Here is a 20,379-nt window from a genome sequence, read left to right as displayed (position 1 = left end):
TTAAAAGCCAGGAGGAAAAGTCCCCTTTGGCTGTTTCCAAAGTACAGTGGTGCCAGTTAGGATGAGAAATTGTTTTCTGCTGGCAAACCTCTGTGAGTGTTGGTGCCTTGAAGTTATAACTCACTCAACAGAGCCAATGTGCCTATCAGAAGGCTGTGGCCTGGGTTGTGATAGCCAGAGAGATGGGTGGGAGAGATGAAGAGGTGCTGGCAAGGGTAGATATTTAAGTCTATAACAAACAGCTCTCAAGGAAAATCTACATGGTTGCTCTCTTTATTTCCAGGTGCTGCTGTTTTCCTCTGAAATATGGACACTGTAAATGATCTTGAGAAAATTTCTGATTTTTGAGAAAATTTCTTATTCTCATTTTGTGTTCAATTAATGTTTTGAAGAGAAGTGGTGAAGAATGTTGGGGGTCACCTTTGTGGCTGTCTTTTTCTTGAAGAAGACTTTGCTTTTCTCTCTAGGTTGCAGTAAAAGCAGAGCAAAAATAATCCATCATGCTAACTGAATTCAAACAATTTTTTTTTCCTTTTTATTTAAGATCTTCAATTGGGAACCTGTGCAGGGTCTCTTTCCAGGAGGTACTTCAGCATATACAGAAGTTAAAGTGCGTAACTGGTCTCCTGCAGAAAAAAAAAAAAGTATTTATGCCTTTGAATAGGCTGCTAAATTTGAGTATTTGTGAATATTTCCTTGGTAAAAGGAAACACTAACAACACTAACAGAATGCACTCTGTTCAGCTTCTGCATTCTATGCTCTGGGCAGATGTTTCATGCTCAGGGTAGACAATGAGAGCACAATGTAGTGGAAGAGGTTGTAGCATGTACCAACACCCTGAGTACAGCATCTGCCAGGTCTCTGGGTATTTGAAATCAGAAAGTTAGGGCTGAGAGAAACCTCAAATTTTCATCTTGATGATTTTCAGTGACTGCTGTTGTCTATCTGGTATTTCCCTGTAGACTTCTGATGAGAAAGGTGCTGCAACCCTCATCTCAGGGCCCTGCTGCAGTAAGAGAGAAAAAATATTTTGTACGATATCTAAACAACAAATCCATTTGAAGGGAGCTCTGGAAAACTGTCGCTATTGGACACGAAATGAGTACACAGAAGCTTGGTGAGTTCAAGAGAGAAAAACAGCCAATTTTATTTCTGACTTTGCAATATATAGAATTCCAAAAGTGACAGTGGATTGGAGGATGAAATTGCCACCTCTCCAACCACACTGGTCAAACCAACAGTCCATCAATTCTCTCCTCCCACAAAGAAGAATGCAAAACAATCATTATTTACATGAACCCTGCGTGAGAACTCCAGTAGAAATATGTAAACATTATCAGAAGGCTAAAGGAAGTTCTATGAGAACTTTAAAACTTTCAAAAGAACTATAAAAGAAAACTTAACACTTTTAAAAATCAGGGCAACAGAAAACTTCCTCAGTCTGTTACCAAACATCAGTAATAATAAAAATGCCTTAATGCCAGTGTAGCATTATGAAGCTAGCATTTTTTATTTGGCCAGATGCACGAGGGGCTATCTTCTTCAAAAATCATGCATGTTGAATACAGAAGTGGTCCTGTTTATATACTATATTTTACATATATGTTCATTGATTTTCCCAGAATAAACATACATATGATAATAATTTCCCAGAAATCATTAACATATTTTCCCTCCCCTTTACATATGTGTTCTTTTTGGCCTGGGGTCTCTTTGGTGGTCCTTGACAACAGTATTTTCAGATTAAATACTTATCTGTGCGGTTTCTGCTACTCTTAAGATACATGTGGCACTTGAAGCAGTACACTTTAAAACACCAGGCTGAGATTGCTTCCTGCCAAATTGCTTCCTTTCCAGGAGGAAAGCCTTCTGCATCAGTGTTATTAACTATAACTGTGACATTAACTATAAAATATTTTGATTTCTGATGTGAGTCACTCATTCATATTTGTGGGAACGAGAGTTTGTAAACTGCAGGGAAAATGCAGGAGGCTTACTGAAATTCTTTATATATTACAGGAGAAAGGTGCTTGTACTCATTCTGTAACATATAGGCATGCCATGAAAAACTTTCTTGAAGGGGAGATAATTCCTAAGTTTTGTCTTTTAGCTTGCTTCTGCACTACTTTGCATGGCCTTAGTGATGTTGCACAAAACAGAGGTAAGCCTCACTTCCCTCAGGCTTATTTCAGTGAGTGTTAGCAGTTTTGAGATATAGGATCCCACTTGTGATTGTGCTGGGGAGGAACACTGGTGCTGGATAATGGATTTCTTTGGACTTACTCCATTGTTTGTTTTGCTGCTAAATTTTGCAAGACTATTTGGTATGGACTACTTTTTTTTTTTGTTTGGTTGGGGTTTTTTTTGTTTTGTTTTGTTTTTGTTTTGTTTTGGTTTTTTTTTTGTTAATTGCTACAGGGTACCCTTGATCTAATGCAAGGAAATATGCAGCAGAAGCACAGAAAGCTGAAGAGCAGGGGGGTGATGGTACGATGATATATTGGTGTAGAATAAATGATCCTCTCCAGCTATTTGCCTTTCTCAGCTCTTTCTCTGTGTCATGCAGGGCTCATCTCCCTTGATAAGAGGAGCCACTTGTGCTGGCTGTCAGTGGGGAAGAGCTTCTACAGCAGTCAGTGTCAGCCACCATCCCCCTTGTCCCAGTTCAGAGGGGACCTGTGGTGAGCCTGGCAGGGCTGCCTGCAACCTGGCCAGGGTGGGTGCTGCCGTGATGTGAGAGACATTCCTTAGTCACAGCATGTGAGCATGAAAGACATCTCCTAATCTTCTCATCAGCTCTCTTTGCTTTCATGCAGCCAATTAGTAAAGGGTGGAGAAAATGCTTTTGGATACTGTTGCATCACTTACGGTATGACTTTTTTTCAGTATGACAGGAATCGAAGTTCAGCAGCCTTGAAAATGCCTCTGAAATTTTTTTTATTAAAGCTTTAGCAGAGATCACTGATTTTAACAAAAAGGTGTGAAAGGAAGGCAGAGCAGTTTGTGATTTGGGTTTCCTACTTCATCATTTTTGTACTTGAAAGATTATTGTGGCTATTATCCTCTTTGAGATTTGAAAGAAGAAGTAAACTTTTATATATTCATCTGGACTCTCAGATGAGAATTCTCTATTCTGCTCTTACCTGGTTTGTAACAGTTCTAAAAAGCACCTAATTTACTTTTCTCCCTGAGCAGCTGCAGATTTTGGTGTGTGAGCAAAATGAGGGTAATAAAAAGCCGCAGCAGGAATGCAAACACAGCAGTTTTTCTGTTAGCTACGTGTGTAAGCAAAGGTTCTGGACCATACATTTAATAGCTGTCTCTTTCAGTGTATTAGCCACTGAACCCTTGACCTGGACAAATGGCTGGTTGCTATGGCAACAGGTTGCAGAGTAACAAGTTTTGTTCTTAGATAGAAATCTTCTTGCTTCTCTTAAATGTTAGTTTTGAGTAGATCAGAAGAAACCAGGAAATTCTTTTTGGAGAAGGAGAGGCAAAAATATTGATGTTCAGCTACCTGAGCATCTGCAGAGAGACATTCTTTGGTCCTTGAAGAAGGTAGTCAGCTCCCCCACTTTCTCCACTTTGTTGAAGCAGAGGTCAGCAGCTCACCAGCAAAAAAAAAAAAAAAAAAAAAAAAAAAGTAGTTCTTGGAAACAACATGACTGTAGGAAGTTCAGGGGAGTTTGTTTGCTGTACAACTCCAACTCCCAGTCCCGCTGAAGGCAATGGGAAAATATTAACAGCTTAACACTCCACTAACCTTGAAAATTTCTGAACTTAAAGTAAGCTCCTGATCAGCTCTTTTCAAGCTGGACTTGTGAGAGACTGGAAAGATTGATGTCTCGAGATGTTATGGGCTGTATGTGTGTGGAGGAAGGGGCAGTGCCCTGCCCTGTACACCCCCACCCTAGAGCCTGTATCCCAGCCTGGCAGTGGCTGCCAATCCCTGGCACACTAGAGGTGATGCTCCACGCCCATCTCTGGAGCCCCTAGCTCAGCTCCTGAGTGGCTGAATGACCAAAGTCCCACCTGGGCGAAGGGCCCAGGAAGGCCAAGGGGTATTTAAGGCCTAACACAAAGCAGTCAGATGTCTTGAATGTACTGCCTCTTGGAATATGTGTCTGTACACCACTGGAACCCAGGAGCTGTTTGTTTTTTTCTATATCTGTTGTGGTTTTCTTTCTTTCTTGCTCTGTCTTCTAATTCCCTCTTCTTGGACTTTTGAGTAACTTAAAATTGAACTGTCTTTAAGTTTGCAAAGTTGAATGAGCCAAGTTAATGCTTTAAAAAGTGTTATCTGTTGATTGAATGTTGCACTAAACTTGCCAAATTTGTCTGATTTTCTAAAGCTGCCAGTAAAATCTTTTTTGTTGTTTTGACCTCTTGAGAGTATCCTCTTGGTATTTCTCCTGTGCAGCTAACTCAGAGTACACAAACAACTGTAAGCCCGTTTAAAAGTCTCATTGATCAGGGTTATTTGGAGCCTTACAATACTAAAAAAAGTTCTTGTTATGACAGTGGTCAAATGCTGTGGCAGGGGCATGGGAGGTTGAAGGATTGCCAGCCATGGGGCAGTCAGAACTCAGCATGGCTCTGGTGCAACTGAGTGGGGATTAGATTGGGGATTAGATTGGGTGACCTTCTGGGGCTCCTTCCAGCTGAGGTCATTCTGCAAGTCTGTCCCTTTTTCTCTTTGGCCACAGCAAAAAGCAAATGTGATGGAGAGCCCAGACTAGGACTCTGCCTGTGTGTGGTACTAAAATTGAGTTTTGTGGTTACATTGCCCTCCTCTACCTGCCCCCACCCCCACCACCCCCACCCCAGCCCTACACACTTCTTTTCCCTGGTGAATAGTGTCACCATGCCATACCTCAAATACTTTGTAATAAAATGTCACTGTAATTCCCCATGAGAACTCTTTGATATATCACTAATTTATTTTCTTACACTAAACATGCTGCTCTGTTTTTTACCTTTGTATCTTTTTGGCATGTATAAAGTGAGGGGCATTCAGTACCATAGGCAGGAGCTTAAAGGAAAACATAATACAGACATGGCATGTGACTGGAGAGGGGATCTTTTTTCCTTTGTGCCAGCAGCTGTCAACCTCTTGCACCGCCAGAACAGTCACTTATGGCTTTGCTGCTGCACTGTCATCCCGTCAGACAAGAGGCACAAGGAGGACTTAAGTGGGGTTGTCCATTTACCCATCTCAATCTCAGAAAGATGTGAAGGGCTGCAGCCAAGTAGTGTAAACGATCTAAAGAGTTCACTCAAGTGAAGGGATTGGCAGGAAGAAGACTGAAACAGAAGAAACAGACATTGAAGGGATGTTTTCATGAGATAGAAGGAACAAAAAATGAAGAGAGTCTGATCTGATCTGACACATTTTAGGCCATTTTCCTGTAAATCTTCAATTAATTTAAAACGTGTTGCTAGTCCTCAGGATGCTGGAACAGTGCAGGTTTGAAAGGTTTCATCAGTTGTCAAGTGCTTCCGCAGATGAACAGCAAATCATAAAACCAACAGAAGACTATTGCCAGAGGCCCAGAAGCCCAGCCAGTGAGTGCAATACCTGTCTCACCCTCTGTATTATGCAGTTGTGTCAGCAATTGCATTTGGGAGATGTAAATCTTAAAGAGATGCCTGCTTGTCATTAAAGAGATGGCAGAGCTTTCTTTGGGCATGGAAATGTCAAGTAAGCATCTTGATAAAATTCGGTGATTGGTTACAGCTTGGCATTGTAGGATGTGCTGGTGGTTACGTGGGGAACGCAGAGATGCTCTTTGCTTCCTGTCCCAAAGTATTCCTGCTATGCTACTGAACACTGGGACTGTCTGCGTGGCACCGTGCTGCAGATGCTCAGGAAGTCAGCAGGGTTTATATAAAGTTCTGCTGGGTTTGCAGAACCTCTTGGCTCCTTTCCAGCTTGGAAGTGGCGATATAAATAGAAGAATATTTCACTTTTGAAGTCTGCTTTCTATTCACTGAGAGGAAGAACTTTGCTGGAGCTGTGATTTAATAGCTGTTAAATACAAATATCAAGACCAGTCCTATGACAGGCTGAACTGCTGGATCCCGTTTCAATGGGATATGAGTGAGCTCAGTAACCTATAGCATCACATCTTTGTTAGTTGGTTGCTGACACCTGAATAAGGTTTGCTGCTATGAAAGCAGGGTTCAAGAGTATCCATTCTCACACTTTCCCCCCAATTGCGCTCATCCCTGTTACAAAAAAAAAAAAAAAAGTTGCCTTTTTTTTTCTTTTGGACAGATTAGCAAAATGTTTGGGACAGTGGTGGTTGGAGTTGGAATTGCTGGTTTAGCACGAATCCGAGACTTGATGAATCCGATGCCTTCCAGCCCTTCTGAGCATCTGAAACTCTTTGGATTTGTATCCAGGTTAGAAATTTCATCTTAGCATGTCTAATATGTATATTGCAATGTTTTTTCTTTTTTTTCAAGCCAAAAAGGGAAAGTTTGTGCAAATATGCCTGTCCTTCTGAGTGGCAGCTCAGAAGTGAGCACAGAAAGCTTTGCAAGAGGGAACAAATAGGTTACCTTAGTGAGATATCTTTCAGAAATTACTAAAAGAAAAACTAAATTTTTCTTGCTGTTCTAAATGTTCTTGCTGTAGAATCTGTGTGATAAAAATAAGTTGTCTGACTGGAATTTCCTGTAGATTTAAGGTAGTGCAGACAATAATGATCTCATGTCTGCATGACACTTCTAGAAATGTTTAAAAAAAAGTTTTACAGAGTTTTAAAAAGTTATTTTGCAAAAACATGTTTTAATTCCCCCAATACTCCAACTTCATAATAAAATTCTAGTATTTTTTTTAAACCAGGTATTGAACCTGTAGATATCTAAAAAAAATCTCATGATTTGCTACATGCAATACGGTTGATTTTTATCCTTCTTATGCTTCTTAGAGAACAAGAGTTTTTCTCACTAGTTTGGAACTGTGGAAATTTAGTGTGGTCCTTCCTCTGAGCATCCCTGCTGGACTCTCTGATCCATTACAGTGGAGCATAAAAGTTTGAAATAGTTAGGCAGTACCTTTAATGGATCTCAGATTGCGAATGTGTTTTTCCAGCTATATTTAGATTGTACAGGGTTGTTTGAGACAGAAAGGACTGATCAGGTCACCCACTTTATCTTCCTGCCAAATACACTTTTGGTTCTCTGATGCCTCTGCCAGTGCTACAGGTAACCTTGAGGAGCACTGAAGATAGGGTTTCCGCCATTTTTTTTTTTTTTTTTTTTTTTTTTTTGAGAAGCAGTGCTATTGAAATTCATGATTCACAGCAATCTTCCTTGGATCCCCATCACACACAATCACCACCTGTCTTTGCTTTCAAGTCCTGCTTGTGGCCTGCCTTCCTGCCCTGTCTTAACACTGTAGGGTGCCTGCTCCAGTCAGTAGTAATGCAAAGGGCTTTTGGAGGGATTATGTGTTTTTCATTTTCAGCTGGAGCTGTGCTCAGCTTGCTGCCCAAGAGAGCTTTCCCCATAGCACTAACATGCTGTGTGTGTTGCAAGATGAGCCATCGTAGCCAAGCATCTCCTTTGTCCCTCTCCTGCTTGTCTGTACTTGCAGTTGTGTGCATCGCTGCCACCTTGAGTGCTTTTGTCCACATTGTCCAGGATGGTGGGGAGAAGTTCTCCCATAGGAGCACTGGTCTCTTTCAAGTCACTCTTTCACAACATCTCTTTGGTAATGCTTATTAAAAACCGAAACACCAAAACCAAAAAGGACTTGACAGTTCAATAGCAGGCCAGTTTCTGGACTGATACCACCACCTGCACACTGGTCCATTTTTATTGGTTCTCTTCTCCATTCACTGTTGCCTGTAAGTGCTCATGCTCTTCCTGGATAAGAAATTGGTTATTATACCCTGGTTGAACTCTGTGGTCCATGGGAACAATTTTTAGGTACTGCCAGTACATGGACAGTGGTCCATGGGAGCAGTTTTTAAGTACTGCTACACAACGTATGGTTGGGAAAAATGGATCGTGACGGCTGTATTTATGCTGAATATACAGGAGAAGTTTTGGCCATATTAATGATGCTAAGCAGATTAGCCTGGAAGATGCTCTGGAAAGCAAAGACATTCATGCAGCCTTCATCAGCACAGAGAACAAAAGCCATGAAGAAACCATCAGGTATTTTGGGGGGGTTTCCCCTGCTCTTTTGCCCTTTTCCCCTGTATTTTAGAAGCACAGAGGAGTTATGTAAAGCTGTTGCAGGAGAAGATATGAACACTGAGGAAAGACTGCCAGACTAGAGGCCTGAAGTGAATGATAGTGAGTTCCCAGAGCACCAATAAGCCCTGGAAGAGAGTAGGATTTAAGATGCATTAATTTCCCAAGTAATTCCATTTCTGCACCTCTAGGCCTGTGTTTGATGGACAGGCAGCTTAAAACAGGATTTAAAGCCTTTCCTCACAGATTATATTGTGGAAGGGTAGTCCAGTGCCTCACTCCAACTGCTTACAAGTCTGTAAGTCATAAATTGCAATGCTGAATGCTGTAGCATTTTAGCAACTTGTTATAGGTGAGTGAGGGAATTCTGTGGCAAAAGAAGCATTAAAACCCCGCTCCCCTGCTGTTTAAATGTGTGATGTAGCCACTACACCATCCTTCCTAGGAAAGTTGCCATTTATTTCTGTTACTCCATGTTGTGCATCTCTCCATGTGAAGCTGGCTGTGGGAATGAGAAGCAGCTTGCATGGTGAGAGAGGATTAGAATAATATTCTTTTTAATGGCTGACCTTTTATCCCTTTCAGAATGTTCTTGGAAGCTGGGAAACATGTCCTTGTTGAGTACCCCATGGCTTTGTCTGCTAAGGCAGCCCATGAGCTCTGGGAGATGGCTGAGCAGAAAGGTAACACATTTGTTCTCAAGAGTGTAAGCAGTCTTCCCTGTTGGGTCCGAACTCAAAGGCAAGTCTCCAGCCTACTTTTAGTCATCGCATGCAAGGGAGTATGACTGTCTCAGAGATGTGCCAGTCTAGGATGTAAGACTTGTGCCAACAGGGGAACAAACACACAAATGTCAGTGCTAAGAATAAGGTATGTTTGCCCTCACAAAAACTCTAGCCTTTATTTGTGACGCTTAGAATGCAGTTAAAGAGGAAAAACTTTTGTCACTGTGATAGGAAAGCCCTTGATGAGTGCAGCTATCAGACTTGTGCAATTCCCTGTCCTCTCTTTCCCTGGAAATTAAATTGTAGACAGCTCTCCTAGCTTCTAGCATTTGTGATGTGCTAGCCACACACAGCTGCTCATGCTACTGTAGGCCAGCAAGGCATCCCTGTCTGAAAGACAGCTTATCTCTAAGCAAAATCTTTTTTTCCAGAAAGTGTGTGGTCCCATTCCAGTGGTGTAAAGGGATGAATGGGGCTGCAAGGGGAAGAGCAGTGCTGGGCAGAAGCGGAGTGCAAGTCATTTGCACAAGCTGCACTTTTTGTACCACTGCTTCTTAAAGATCTCCTTTGTGACTTTTGTCCTGAAACACTGGAGGTGTAGGATTTCTGCTTTGCTGTTTCCCTGTACCAACACATTACTGCCTTGTTGATCACCAAATGGTTTCCCATTGAGCAGAATTTATGTCTCTTTTCTTGAAGTAGCAGCAGTTACTGTCAACAGCCTACAATGATTCTCCTGGAAATCTTCCAGAAAAACACATACTGAATGAAGGACACATTTAACTTGTATTGGATAACCTCTATTTCAAAGTAGCCCAATTAAATGCAATTGGAGGGAGATATTCCTTAAAAAATTGTTTCAGTCTGGGTCTGAGCATTATGGGTTTTTTTCCCCCTTCCTTTTTCTTTCCTACTACCCCGAGAGGAAAAATGCAGAACAAGGAAATGTGAGGGAAAAGAAGCCAAGAATTAATCCACCCGCTACTCTGAAGACTCATGTTTCAGCCTTAGCTGGGTACTGAGTTTCCTTACAGAGTTTCTGTTAAACGTAGTGGCTACTGTTCCTGCAGTCTCTGTATTTGTTGTCTCCTGAAAATCCTTAACCTAAATTGATGCTTCAGCTCAGGGCCCATGTTTCCATGTTTGATTTTCTTCCTGACATCACTTTGTGAGCCACGCATGAATATTTCTGTGTGAGTTCACACTGGTGACTAGTGAAGCCTTTACTGTTTAGACATGACTTTGATTAACACAGAAAACTTATTTAATCTGTCCTGATGTTCTTGTGGTTTTGTTTTGGTTTTTTTAATGGCAGGTAAAGTACTCCATGTGGAGCACATTGAACTTCTTACTGAAGAGTATAAGCAGCTGAAAAAAGAGGTGGCTGGGAAAGACCTGGTGAAGGGAACTTTGCATTTCACAGGTCAGTAGCTCTGAAGAAATCAAAGTCCATCTGGATTTGCTCCCCAGGGATGCCAGTGCTTTCAGGCTTCATTCAGTCCTTTCACACAAGACTCTGTCTATAAACTGAGTAAAGACACAGGTACTCATTCTGGATAATTCTCGTTGAATCCACATGCACCCTCCTGTCCTCTACATGTCCTGAAGGGTTTGTTGTATATGTACTTTGTGCAGCCCTTCCTTCCATAGCTCATCAACTGATCCATTTCGACATTAAATGTGTTTATTGACTTTCTTGCTCAGTCCATCTACTGACCTTTCTACACCCTGATCTTTAAACCTGCAACACTGCAGTTTCTTAATTCTTTCCTATGCAGAAGGCATTATTCTATTTCCTATTTCTCAAGAGTTTCTATTCCACCAGGTAGTGTCCTTGATGAAAACAAATCAGGATTCCCAGCTTTCAGTGGAATTGCCCGTCTGACGTGGCTAATTGACCTCTTCGGAGACCTCACTGTTATCTCTGCCACCAGAGAGAAGCAGAAGGATAAGAATTATTCCAGAATGACTGTTCACTTTCAGACAGCAAACAAGAAGTGAGTAATGTCTATGGCAGGACATGAGCCAGGCTCCTCGTCATCTGCAGGACTTTTGCCTGCAGGAGTTCTGCATTCTCTTCTCCTCTTGTGGAAACAGAATGGGTGGAGGCTAGCATGAAAGTGTGCATGTCTTTTAAAGATGCATTTTATAATATTGAGTTTTATCTCTCTTTTATTATGCAGTGACAATATCCTTCCTATCAACTAGGATATTTTTAATAGCCTTGCTAAAAATTGGTATATCATAACTATCAACTAAGTCCCCAGTATTTCATTGTGTCGCTTGACTACTCAGCTTGGTCCAGAGAATGGTGGAAACTCTCAGGTTTGGTCATTCTGGGCCAATCTGCGCAAAGTTCACGTCCTTTCAAATAAGTTGAAGTTACTTACAACAGTTTAAAGCAAGCAGATACAATTTGAGAATTATCTGATATGAAAAAGTAGAAAGAAATTATTCAATGGTGATGGAACTCCATGTTCTTTTTTTTTTTCTTTTTTTGATTGCAGATATGCCGATAGACCTCTTAAAAAGCCGAAACCTAACCCAGGGTTTTAGATAAATGTGTAGTTAAAGTAGTAACCTGAAGGACTAGCTATTTGGGGAGTGAATAATCAGGGCTCCTTTAAACTCTTAATTTCACCACAGGTCTACTTAAGCATTTCATCAGCTGCTCTACAAACCCCATTGCAGTTTATCATGGGATTATCATCTTGTCTTAGCAATCTTCCTCTCTCTTTAAATAAAACAGCATTTCCAATTCCTTTTAAAATGCAGTTGTGAGAGGACAGAACTCTGTATACAAGTTCTGTTTACCCTCTTAGCAATTTGCTAGGAACATAAGTAGCTGTAAAGATCTAGATAGGGTGAGATTTTGAACTAATTCCAGCAGATGGAACTAGTGGGTGGTTTAAACATTTCCCTAGCTGTCCTGTCTCCTGGATAGTCCTTAGCTGCAATTTATGATATTTGCTGGATACAGAACTGGTTCTGGATTACTTTTTTTTCCCTGCTCCTCAGCACTTACTGATATTTGCTTCTCTTGGCCACTACTATTTGTATGGATCAATGTTTTCTTACCATAAGTGTTTTAATAACTTTGGGGACAGTCACTTTTATGCCTCTGGGATAATTTGGGTTCGGTGAAAAATTACATAGCGTTCCTGTATTGTGTTCGGTGCTGGGGCCATATTTCCTGCTGACCTTCCCCACTGACGTCAGGGGAGTTACTGCAGTAGAGAATTTGGCCCGCTCTCTGTCAAGTGAAGTTATGGCCCAGCAGTAATTGTGGTGGTGTTACAGATCTAATTTGCCCAACCTTTATTTTGCTGAAGGATGGGGAAAGGTCTGTACCTTTCATGAGAGCTATCCCATCCTTTTTTGAAAGACATGAATACAGTAACCTTGAGAAATCAGGTCAATTCATCCTATTTTCTGCCTTGGAAAATACAGCAGGTGCAGAATGCAGGAGCCTGTGTTCTGCTTGTTAAGCAGGGATTTGTGTAAAGGGTATAGTCTGTCTCCACTGCACAGCCCATCCTTGCTGCTTGTCTGGCTCTGGATGGATTTTGGAGGTGTGTTAATGCCTGCACCCAGCTATTTGAAGGGATGACCTCTGCCTCTGTTGTGTGTCCAAGACAGCTGAGCTGACAGCCTCTCTGTGATAAAGCATTGAGCAATCCAGGAAGAGCCAAACCTCTACTGACAGCACATCTAGTTTGGGACTGCAGTTCCTGTCCCAGAATTACAGAGCTTGGATTCAGTAAATGTCAGAAATCAATTTTTAGTGCAAGCTGGAGAGATAATGATTTGGGCAGCATTTCTTATAATGTTAACTAGGGATAGGGTCCAATTGCCTAATTCTCATGCAGGCTAAGGGAGCCTCTTGTTGATTTAATGATAAATTTAAAATATTGGCATTTTCAAATAGTTAAAAGGAAAATGTTTAAAAGAAGTTGAAGATATTTCCTAAACATGTACTGACAAGAAACATTTGAAGTTATGTTTTTATGGAGAGCTAAGCTTACAGAGTCTAATAAAATACCTTCAAATTGAACATTCATAGAAAATGATGTAATAGATGCTTTCTCCAGAAGTCGCTGCATGAAATTTTAAGCTGAGTGGACGCAGAATTCTTTCAAACATGAAACCAGCTTAATTCTTCTGGCAATAAAAAGAATGTTTGCTTCATACTAGTTTGTTGAGCTATAGCAGTCCAGCGAGGTCTGCTCATTATTTGAGGAAAAAGGGAAACAGGAAAGCAAAAAGTCTTTTTCAATGTAGCTGAGAAAATGCTATCAGTTTACAATTTGGAAAGACAAAATGGCCATAGAAAGTCAGGGTGTTTTCTTCACTGGAGACTGTTTGCTTTGCAAACAGTCAGTATAAAGGTGGTTTGTTAGTGCTTGATTAAATTTTCTTTTTCTTTAACTACCCAACATATATAACCCGGCTCTATTCAGACATCAAAAACGTTGGATTTGTTGCTTGTAAGTAACTCTACTAACACTTCTAAATAACTAAATGTATCTGTAAGTAGATAATATTTTGATACAAATTTTTAATAAAAGTGGGTAAATTGTCTGTTTACCCAAAAAAAGCTACAGCCCTTCACAATTTTCTGACATAAAATACAAATCTGTTTCTTAAGCTACAAAACTGCTTAAATAATGTGTGGGCTTACAACATACTTATAGCAAAACAAGAGGCTTATTTCAGAGTAGAAGTTGTTGTTAATTAAAAATGAGTACATTTTGCTTACCAATCAAGTAGAATCAACCTCTCTTTGGGAACATGACTAAAAATCCAATTGCAGAAGAAGATAAATCTATTAGTAAATCCAACATTTTCCTACTCACTGATCTAAATCAGTCATTCTAATAACTTCGATTAAATTCTTCCCGCTCCGCATGTTTGTGTTTCTGGCTCAGTGGCTTCCCAAGCTAGAGCAGAAGGCATACACTTGAGCCTGATCACTGGTGTGCATGTGCTCTAGATCACCCCAGGGAGGTGATCCTGCACTGATAGGGCCTGTTCCAGATCATACCAAGAGCTCCTTGCTACTACATAATGGAAATCTTTGCCTGTGCCTGCTCAGTGGTTTCTTCATGCCTACCCACCTGAGATAAAGCAGCTTTGAGTAACAGTGGCCTCAACCCTCTCTGACTCTTTACTATCATAGGAATATAAAACCAGCTCTGTCAAGTCAGAGCAAAGCCCAGCTTGCTTAGCAGCCCGCCTCTGACCCAGATCAACAGCCTTTACCTCAGGGAAGTAGGATGGGAACATGGAAAACACTGAGCAATATAGCCCCTAAACACCCTTCTGGCTCTGGGACTTCCTAAAACACATGGTGCCTTTGCATTTATTCGTCCTCTGAGATTTTTTTTTTGGTGCATTTTTGCGGGCTGTGATTTGGATATTTTTTCCCCCTCCAGTTGTTTCATTCTGTTCAATCAGGTTCATCTGGCCATGCTTAATTTGTAGGGGAAGTGGTGAAGATGTATAAGTACTGGTGAGCAAAGAATAATTGATACGATGATGTAAATATAGAAACTGAATCCTAGAGCGTAAAAGATGAAAGGTGCAGAAACATTAAGCTGAGCACTCTGCAGAATGTGTTCAGGGCAGATTGATAAGGACTTTCTTTCCAGATCTAATGATACTGAAGATTTCATGGGCAGAACTTGGAGACAGAATTTATTCTTCCAGGCTATTGATGCCTTCATAATTTGTGAGTGGTAGGCTAAAGTAGGCCATAAAGGACTGTGGAAGGGCTATCAATAACCAAGTAAGAAAAATAATGTGCATCCTCTAAACACAGGCAGTAGTGAGTGCTGATGAATGAGCTGCAGAAAGGCAATGGTACAGTTCAGGCAGTTGACAAAAGACCAGGAAGGGAGCATTGTGACTGTGGCTGATGTTGAGGGCCATTCCTCAAAGGCATTGCAGTGTTGGGTCAAGGACTCTGTTAAGACCCCTGAAGTGGCACAGCATGTCCCATGGCTCCTTTCCCCTGAGCCAAGATGGAAGTTGGGAAAGAAGGTGTGAGCTATGCAGGTCAGTGGCCTATTCCCCAGCCTTTATTTGGAGACTGTGCTATCCTGTTGGCATAAGACAGGACTCTGCTCTGATTAAGAAAGCCCTTATTAAGAGTCTGTGTAGGTATAATTTTTAGCATCAGCACAGTGTTCCCAGTGATGAGAACGAAACATTTTGAAAGTTCAGAGTATGGACACTTGTGTCTGTATCAGTGAATTTGTTCACTGGGGTTCAGCTCGCACAGTAGCACCTGGGTCACGATTATGTACCTGTGTGACTTAAATCTATTCTTGCTGGAGGAATGACTAGACATTGAGGGCCTTTTGAGTTTAGCTGTGACTGAATTTTGTACAAAATTTTTGGACATTTAACTGCACTTTCCATCCAAGTCCACAAACAACCCACAAACTTACCTCTTCCTTATGACGTGGCTTGATGTTGCTTGCTTCACATTGTGCATAGGGAAAACAAAGCTGGACAGAGCTTAGATGGTGTGCTGAAAGTTATGGCATGAAACAGTGGCAGAGTTAAAACTATTACCTGCTGTTGAGCTCTATAACCACAAGGCATGTTGGTCAGGACGCATTGCCTAAATGTGCAATAATTGATATTCAAAAATTGTGCCTTTATTAGAGCATTTTCTGCAAATACTGAGAAAACAACTCAAACAAATTAGAATTGTTGATTCAATTTCTTAATTAATACTTTTTTTCTGCTCCTTCACACTAGACCCTTGACTTGGATTGAAGAAAGGGGACCAGGGATGAGACGTGAAAAGAAAATCAACTTCTGTTTCACAAGTGGTTGCCTGGAGAACTTCCCTGAAGCCCCAAGGTCTTCTGTGGGCCTTTTCATGCAGGATCAGAACCTCTTTGCCAAGAAACTGCTGGGCCAGGTCTCCAAGGAGGAGCTGGCTGCTGAGAAATGGCGAATTTTGCGGTGTCTTGACCTTGCTGAGATGATCCAACAGTACTGTGAAGAGCCAGAGAAAATCTATTCCTGAGACTGCTCTTAAGGAAGGAAGAACATGGCAGACAGAAAAGCTGTAGGGCTAGAAGTCTCTGTTGTCATCAAGCAGTTGCTATTTCTGTTTCATTACCTTTTTTTTGACTACTTGTGATTCTTGGGCTCACTAGGTGTTCTGGGAGAGTCCGGGCTATACCCTGTGCCTTCTGGTTTGCACCAGACCAAAGCAGTTCCCCTGCTCTGATGCATCCCTGTTCTTTCAGGTAGTTAGGAGCCTAGCAGCAACCAGGTTTTCTGTGATTCAGCTGGGAATATCCCTGACAGTAGATCCTGCAGGACTGTAAATACTATATATAATTCTCTCTCTCAAGGTCTGTCCCCCCATTCCAGATATGTCTGGAAATGAATGTGTCTCAGTAGTATTCCTGTACTATTTTCTAGACTGAAGTTCCAGTTCAGTTTTCCACCTCTTTACTTGAAATACTGAACTTGTGCCACCACAGTCTCGACCTTTTCTTCGAATTGCCCTGAATTGTTCTGTGTGTTTGGTCTAATTAGTAGTCTTGCCTGTTAGGAATTGGGCGGGGGGGGGTGGTTTATGTGGTTTTTTGCTTTTTTTGGGTATGGCTGGTTTTCACACTGGAGGTCAGCTATCGTCAAATTAAATCTGTATTGGTATCAAACCAGAATAGAAGAGTCTTGTCTCTTGATAGATGTTGATTTCATTCAATTTCTCTGGTGCCCTGTGCCAACACAGAAATCCTTTCCCAGCAGAGATGAGAAACATGCATTGAACTAATGCATTACTGAACCTAAATATTTTTGGTTCTGTACTGGAAGCAGCATATTATTCTCCTTCATTTGTGTTCTAATTCGGCATGGGAGTGGATCATAGCAAAAATAATAAATATCTTGCATTTAAGAAAAGAATATCAGTAATGCACTTCTAGAGACAGAGAAATTCATTAGGAATAGTGATAAATTTAGAATAGCATTGTAGAAAACAGCAATTTGCAAATATATCCATGTGTTTATGTCGTGGTTCAACCCCAGCTGGCAACTAAGCACCAGGCAGCTGCTTGCTTATTGTACCTCAGTGGGATGGGGGAGAGAATCATAAAGGTAATAGTGAGGGAGAAAAAAGGTGGGTTGAGATAATGACAGTTTAACAGATAAAGCAAAAGCTGCATGTGCAAGCAGAGCAAAACAGGGAGTTCATTCACTGCTTCTGATGGGCAGGCAGGTGTTCAGCCACTCCCAGGAAATCAGAGCTGCATCACCCACGACAGCTACTTGGGAAAACAAGTGCCATCACTCTGAATGTCCCGCCCTTCATTCTCCTTCCCCAGCTTTATACGCCATATGGTATGGAATATTGCTTTGTGGTCAGCTGTCCTGACTGTGTCCACTCCCAAATTCTTGTGCCCCCCCAACCTACTTGCTGGTAGGATGGGGTGAGAGCAAGATAGGCCTTGAGGCTGTGCAAATGCAACTTAGCAATAAGTAAAATATCCCTGTGTTATCAACACTGTTTCCAGCAAAATCCAAAGCACAGCCCCATATTAGCTACTCTGAATCAAATTAACTCTACCCCAGCCAAAACCAGCCCAGGTTATAGCATAAGACACCTGTGGGAATGGGTCTTTAGCATTTTTACTGTAGTCACAGGCTCACATATGAAAACATTATCACTTCCCTAAAGAAGCATTTTAGTTTTAGAAGCCTAAGCACTGCACATTGCTATTAACAATTCCTCTGGTTGCCTTTTACTTTCTAATTACAGCATCTGCTGATGCTGTATTAATATAGAAGCCAACTTCAGTGTGTGCAATTGTTCTTTCAAACCAAAGCAATCTCTTTTTTTTTTCTTTTTTTTTCTATTTTATCATATAGGCAAATTTTTAATTAGGGATCATATAATGTTGTGAATGTATACATAATTGCAGCCAGTCATTATTGACAGTTACAAGTCTTCCTTTGGGTAAATGTTCCTTCAGGAGCTGGATACAATTCACTCTGCTGGAAACAAGAAAGAAAAGTGTGTACAATTTTCTTCCAAATCAGATTTTAGCAGTGACTGGAGCTTGATGTGTGAATGAGTTCTGCATGTGACATTTGTTTAAATCTACCCTATCTGTGAAAATCAGTTAAAATTCTCCTGTGGCCTTCAGTGGATTGAGACCCATGTGAACTGGCAGCAGATTTCTGCAGGCAGATCCTGTGCTTGTCCACCCAAATGGATACCTTACCGAGCATTCACAGGGATTTCTGTGCCACTGTGTTGGACATGGCGTGGACAGATCTGATGCTCTGTGAGGGGGGAAAAGTGGATTTTCGGCAAAACACAAACAGTCCATCTGGAATTAGAATGAATAAGAATCTCCTCTGTGTGTCTGCTAGGTATGACAGCCAGTGAAAGTTCCTGTTCCTTGACGAACTGCTGATCTGTGAATATGGGGTGAATGCCACTTGCTTACATGCTGACTCATAATGGGTAGCTGGGGAGAGAGGGAAAAAGGAAAGGAGATTCACACATCTCTAGGCAGCAGAATTAGTGAGCACATCTCCCTGAGCATGCTTTTCAATTGCTGGTGGGAGCAGTATTTCCCTACGAAACAAATTCATGGGAGCTGTGTAGAGCAGCAGTATAATATTGTGCAGTGAATTGTCCTCTGGAGAAGCTTGCTTCTACAGAGAGCACCTGTGGAAATTAGCTGGTTAATTTGAGCTAGGGAAGGCAGATGCCTAGAGCTTGGATATCCCACACTCTCCTTCATTCCCCTCCCATTCCTTCCAGCTGACCTTCTTACCTACTACTGTCTCCTGCTCCTGGGAGCCTGCATCATCTAAATGGCTTTTCCTTCTGCCCTGTGAATTTGCCAAGGTACCATGGGTGTTTGTATATGGGAGCTACTGGATGTCTAGTTCCAAATGTATGTATTGTTCAACTAGGCATCAAACTCACCAATAAAATACTGGGGCTCATAATCATTATTTTTTGTTCTGTTTGTCCTTTATTAGCAGTTCCCATTGCCTGTGCTGAAAGTGGCTCTGGTGCAATTGTTTTTTTTTTCCCTTTTCACTCCTTGAGATCTATGAAATCCTGCCAGAGTCTATAGGCTGTGATAATACCCTAAAGACCTCAGCTGCCTCCTTCTCCTGTTTCAAAGTTCTGAATACAGCTGTGGTAGGATTTGTGACTTTACCTCACCTCATGAGCTCTCTCACAAAATTCCTGAACCCAGGCTTTTTTAGAGATACAGAGGTATGGAAATGCAAGTATAAGATGTGACATGAGGAATTATTATATTTTGTTCTTTAGATGTAGTTGATTTTCTATTCATTCTGCTGGAAATTAGCCTGCTCCTGTGGAACACTCCAGGAATTCCTCTGCAGGAACCTAACTGCCTGATGCTATGAATTTTCCTGGAAAGTGCTATGGTACTCAATGCTCCCATGTGGAGGAGAGATGTTCCTTTCCTGACAGAGGCTGGAGATTGACTCTGGCAGATGAGAGGTGTGGTATCACTAACTGCAGCAAGCTAGCTGAAACCTGGAAAAAGTGGTTTGATCCAAAGCCCTTCTCAGAGAGCTAGAGGTCATGGGAATGGGAAATTTCCAAAAAGCAAAGAAACTAGATATTGGTATGAGGAGCTGGAAAGCTGTGCGATAACTTCTGGCTAAGATGGAGAGATGCCTATCATTCTGGGATCAACCTGAGAGCTTGTTCTGTGGGTCCTGGGAACAGGGTCTGAATTACCTTTGTGATTATTTAGGGCTATCAGGAACAGTATGGGAACATGGGAGGTGGGATAAGGGGGAAGGCAAAGACTACCAGGGGACCCCACAGGAGCTCATTATTTATGAGGAGGATGTCATTGGAACCTTCCCCCAAGCAGATCAGAGAGACAAGGAAGGGGGAAGGCAAGGGCTGGCAGCTGTGCAGACTGGGGCTGCTTTTCAAATGGTCCTACTGCATCAAAACCAGCTTTTAAAAATGAATAGCATGTTCAGAATGGCATCTGAATAAAACTGCAGGGCTGAGTTGGGATTGCAACCCCTCCAGCAGTTTGTAGAGGGGTCACGATGTTAAAGACTGAACTGTACATCGATTTTCAGCTGTCATTCAAGATGTTTGATTCCTTCAGGTTGGCAGTATGATCCAGGGCCTTGGACATCTTCACAGTTTGCCAGTGAGTGGTGCACCAAAGGGCAACTGGCAGCACTCTGTGCTGATGTAGTTCATGCAGTAGCACTTACTGCTCCTCGAGGCATGTGATGTGCTCTGTGCAACAGTAATAAAACACAACACCAGGAAGCTAAGGATCTCCAGTAAAATAACTCCATGTTTTTTGACAGGGATAGAGAGATATTTGGTTGTAGAGATACAACCAAAATAGAGAGATATTTGATGTAAGCTGCTATTTGTAGAGGCTGAAT

The 20,379-nt window shown here is 41.6% G+C and overlaps 1 protein-coding gene across 4 annotated transcripts in view; it reads left to right on the top strand.

Moving 5' to 3' along the window:
- Positions 1–18,933, top strand: part of BLVRA (biliverdin reductase A) — a 29,908-nt gene extending 10,975 nt beyond the window's left edge. The window contains exons 2-8 of one of the 4 annotated variants that reach the window (XM_053934090.1): positions 964–1,118; positions 6,279–6,406; positions 8,051–8,170; positions 8,795–8,892; positions 10,250–10,357; positions 10,760–10,931; positions 15,703–18,933. In XM_053934090.1, coding sequence (XP_053790065.1) covers positions 6,288–6,406; positions 8,051–8,170; positions 8,795–8,892; positions 10,250–10,357; positions 10,760–10,931; positions 15,703–15,976 — 891 coding nt within the window. In that variant the 5' untranslated portion in view covers positions 964–1,118; positions 6,279–6,287 and the 3' untranslated portion in view covers positions 15,977–18,933. Of the gene's footprint in view, positions 1–963; positions 1,119–2,697; positions 2,718–5,497; positions 5,567–6,278; positions 6,407–8,050; positions 8,171–8,794; positions 8,893–10,249; positions 10,358–10,759; positions 10,932–15,702 lie in introns of those variants that run through there. The other 3 variants (XM_053934109.1, XM_053934101.1, XM_053934086.1) reach the window with 3 other exon arrangements.
- Positions 18,934–20,379: the final 1,446 nt, after the last annotated feature.

Source organism: Vidua chalybeata, chromosome 1 (assembly GCF_026979565.1).
Source record: "Vidua chalybeata isolate OUT-0048 chromosome 1, bVidCha1 merged haplotype, whole genome shotgun sequence".
Classification (NCBI taxonomy): domain Eukaryota; kingdom Metazoa; phylum Chordata; class Aves; order Passeriformes; family Viduidae; genus Vidua; species Vidua chalybeata.
Note: the sequence above shows the minus strand (reverse complement) of the source record. Positions and strands in the feature narration are given on the sequence as shown.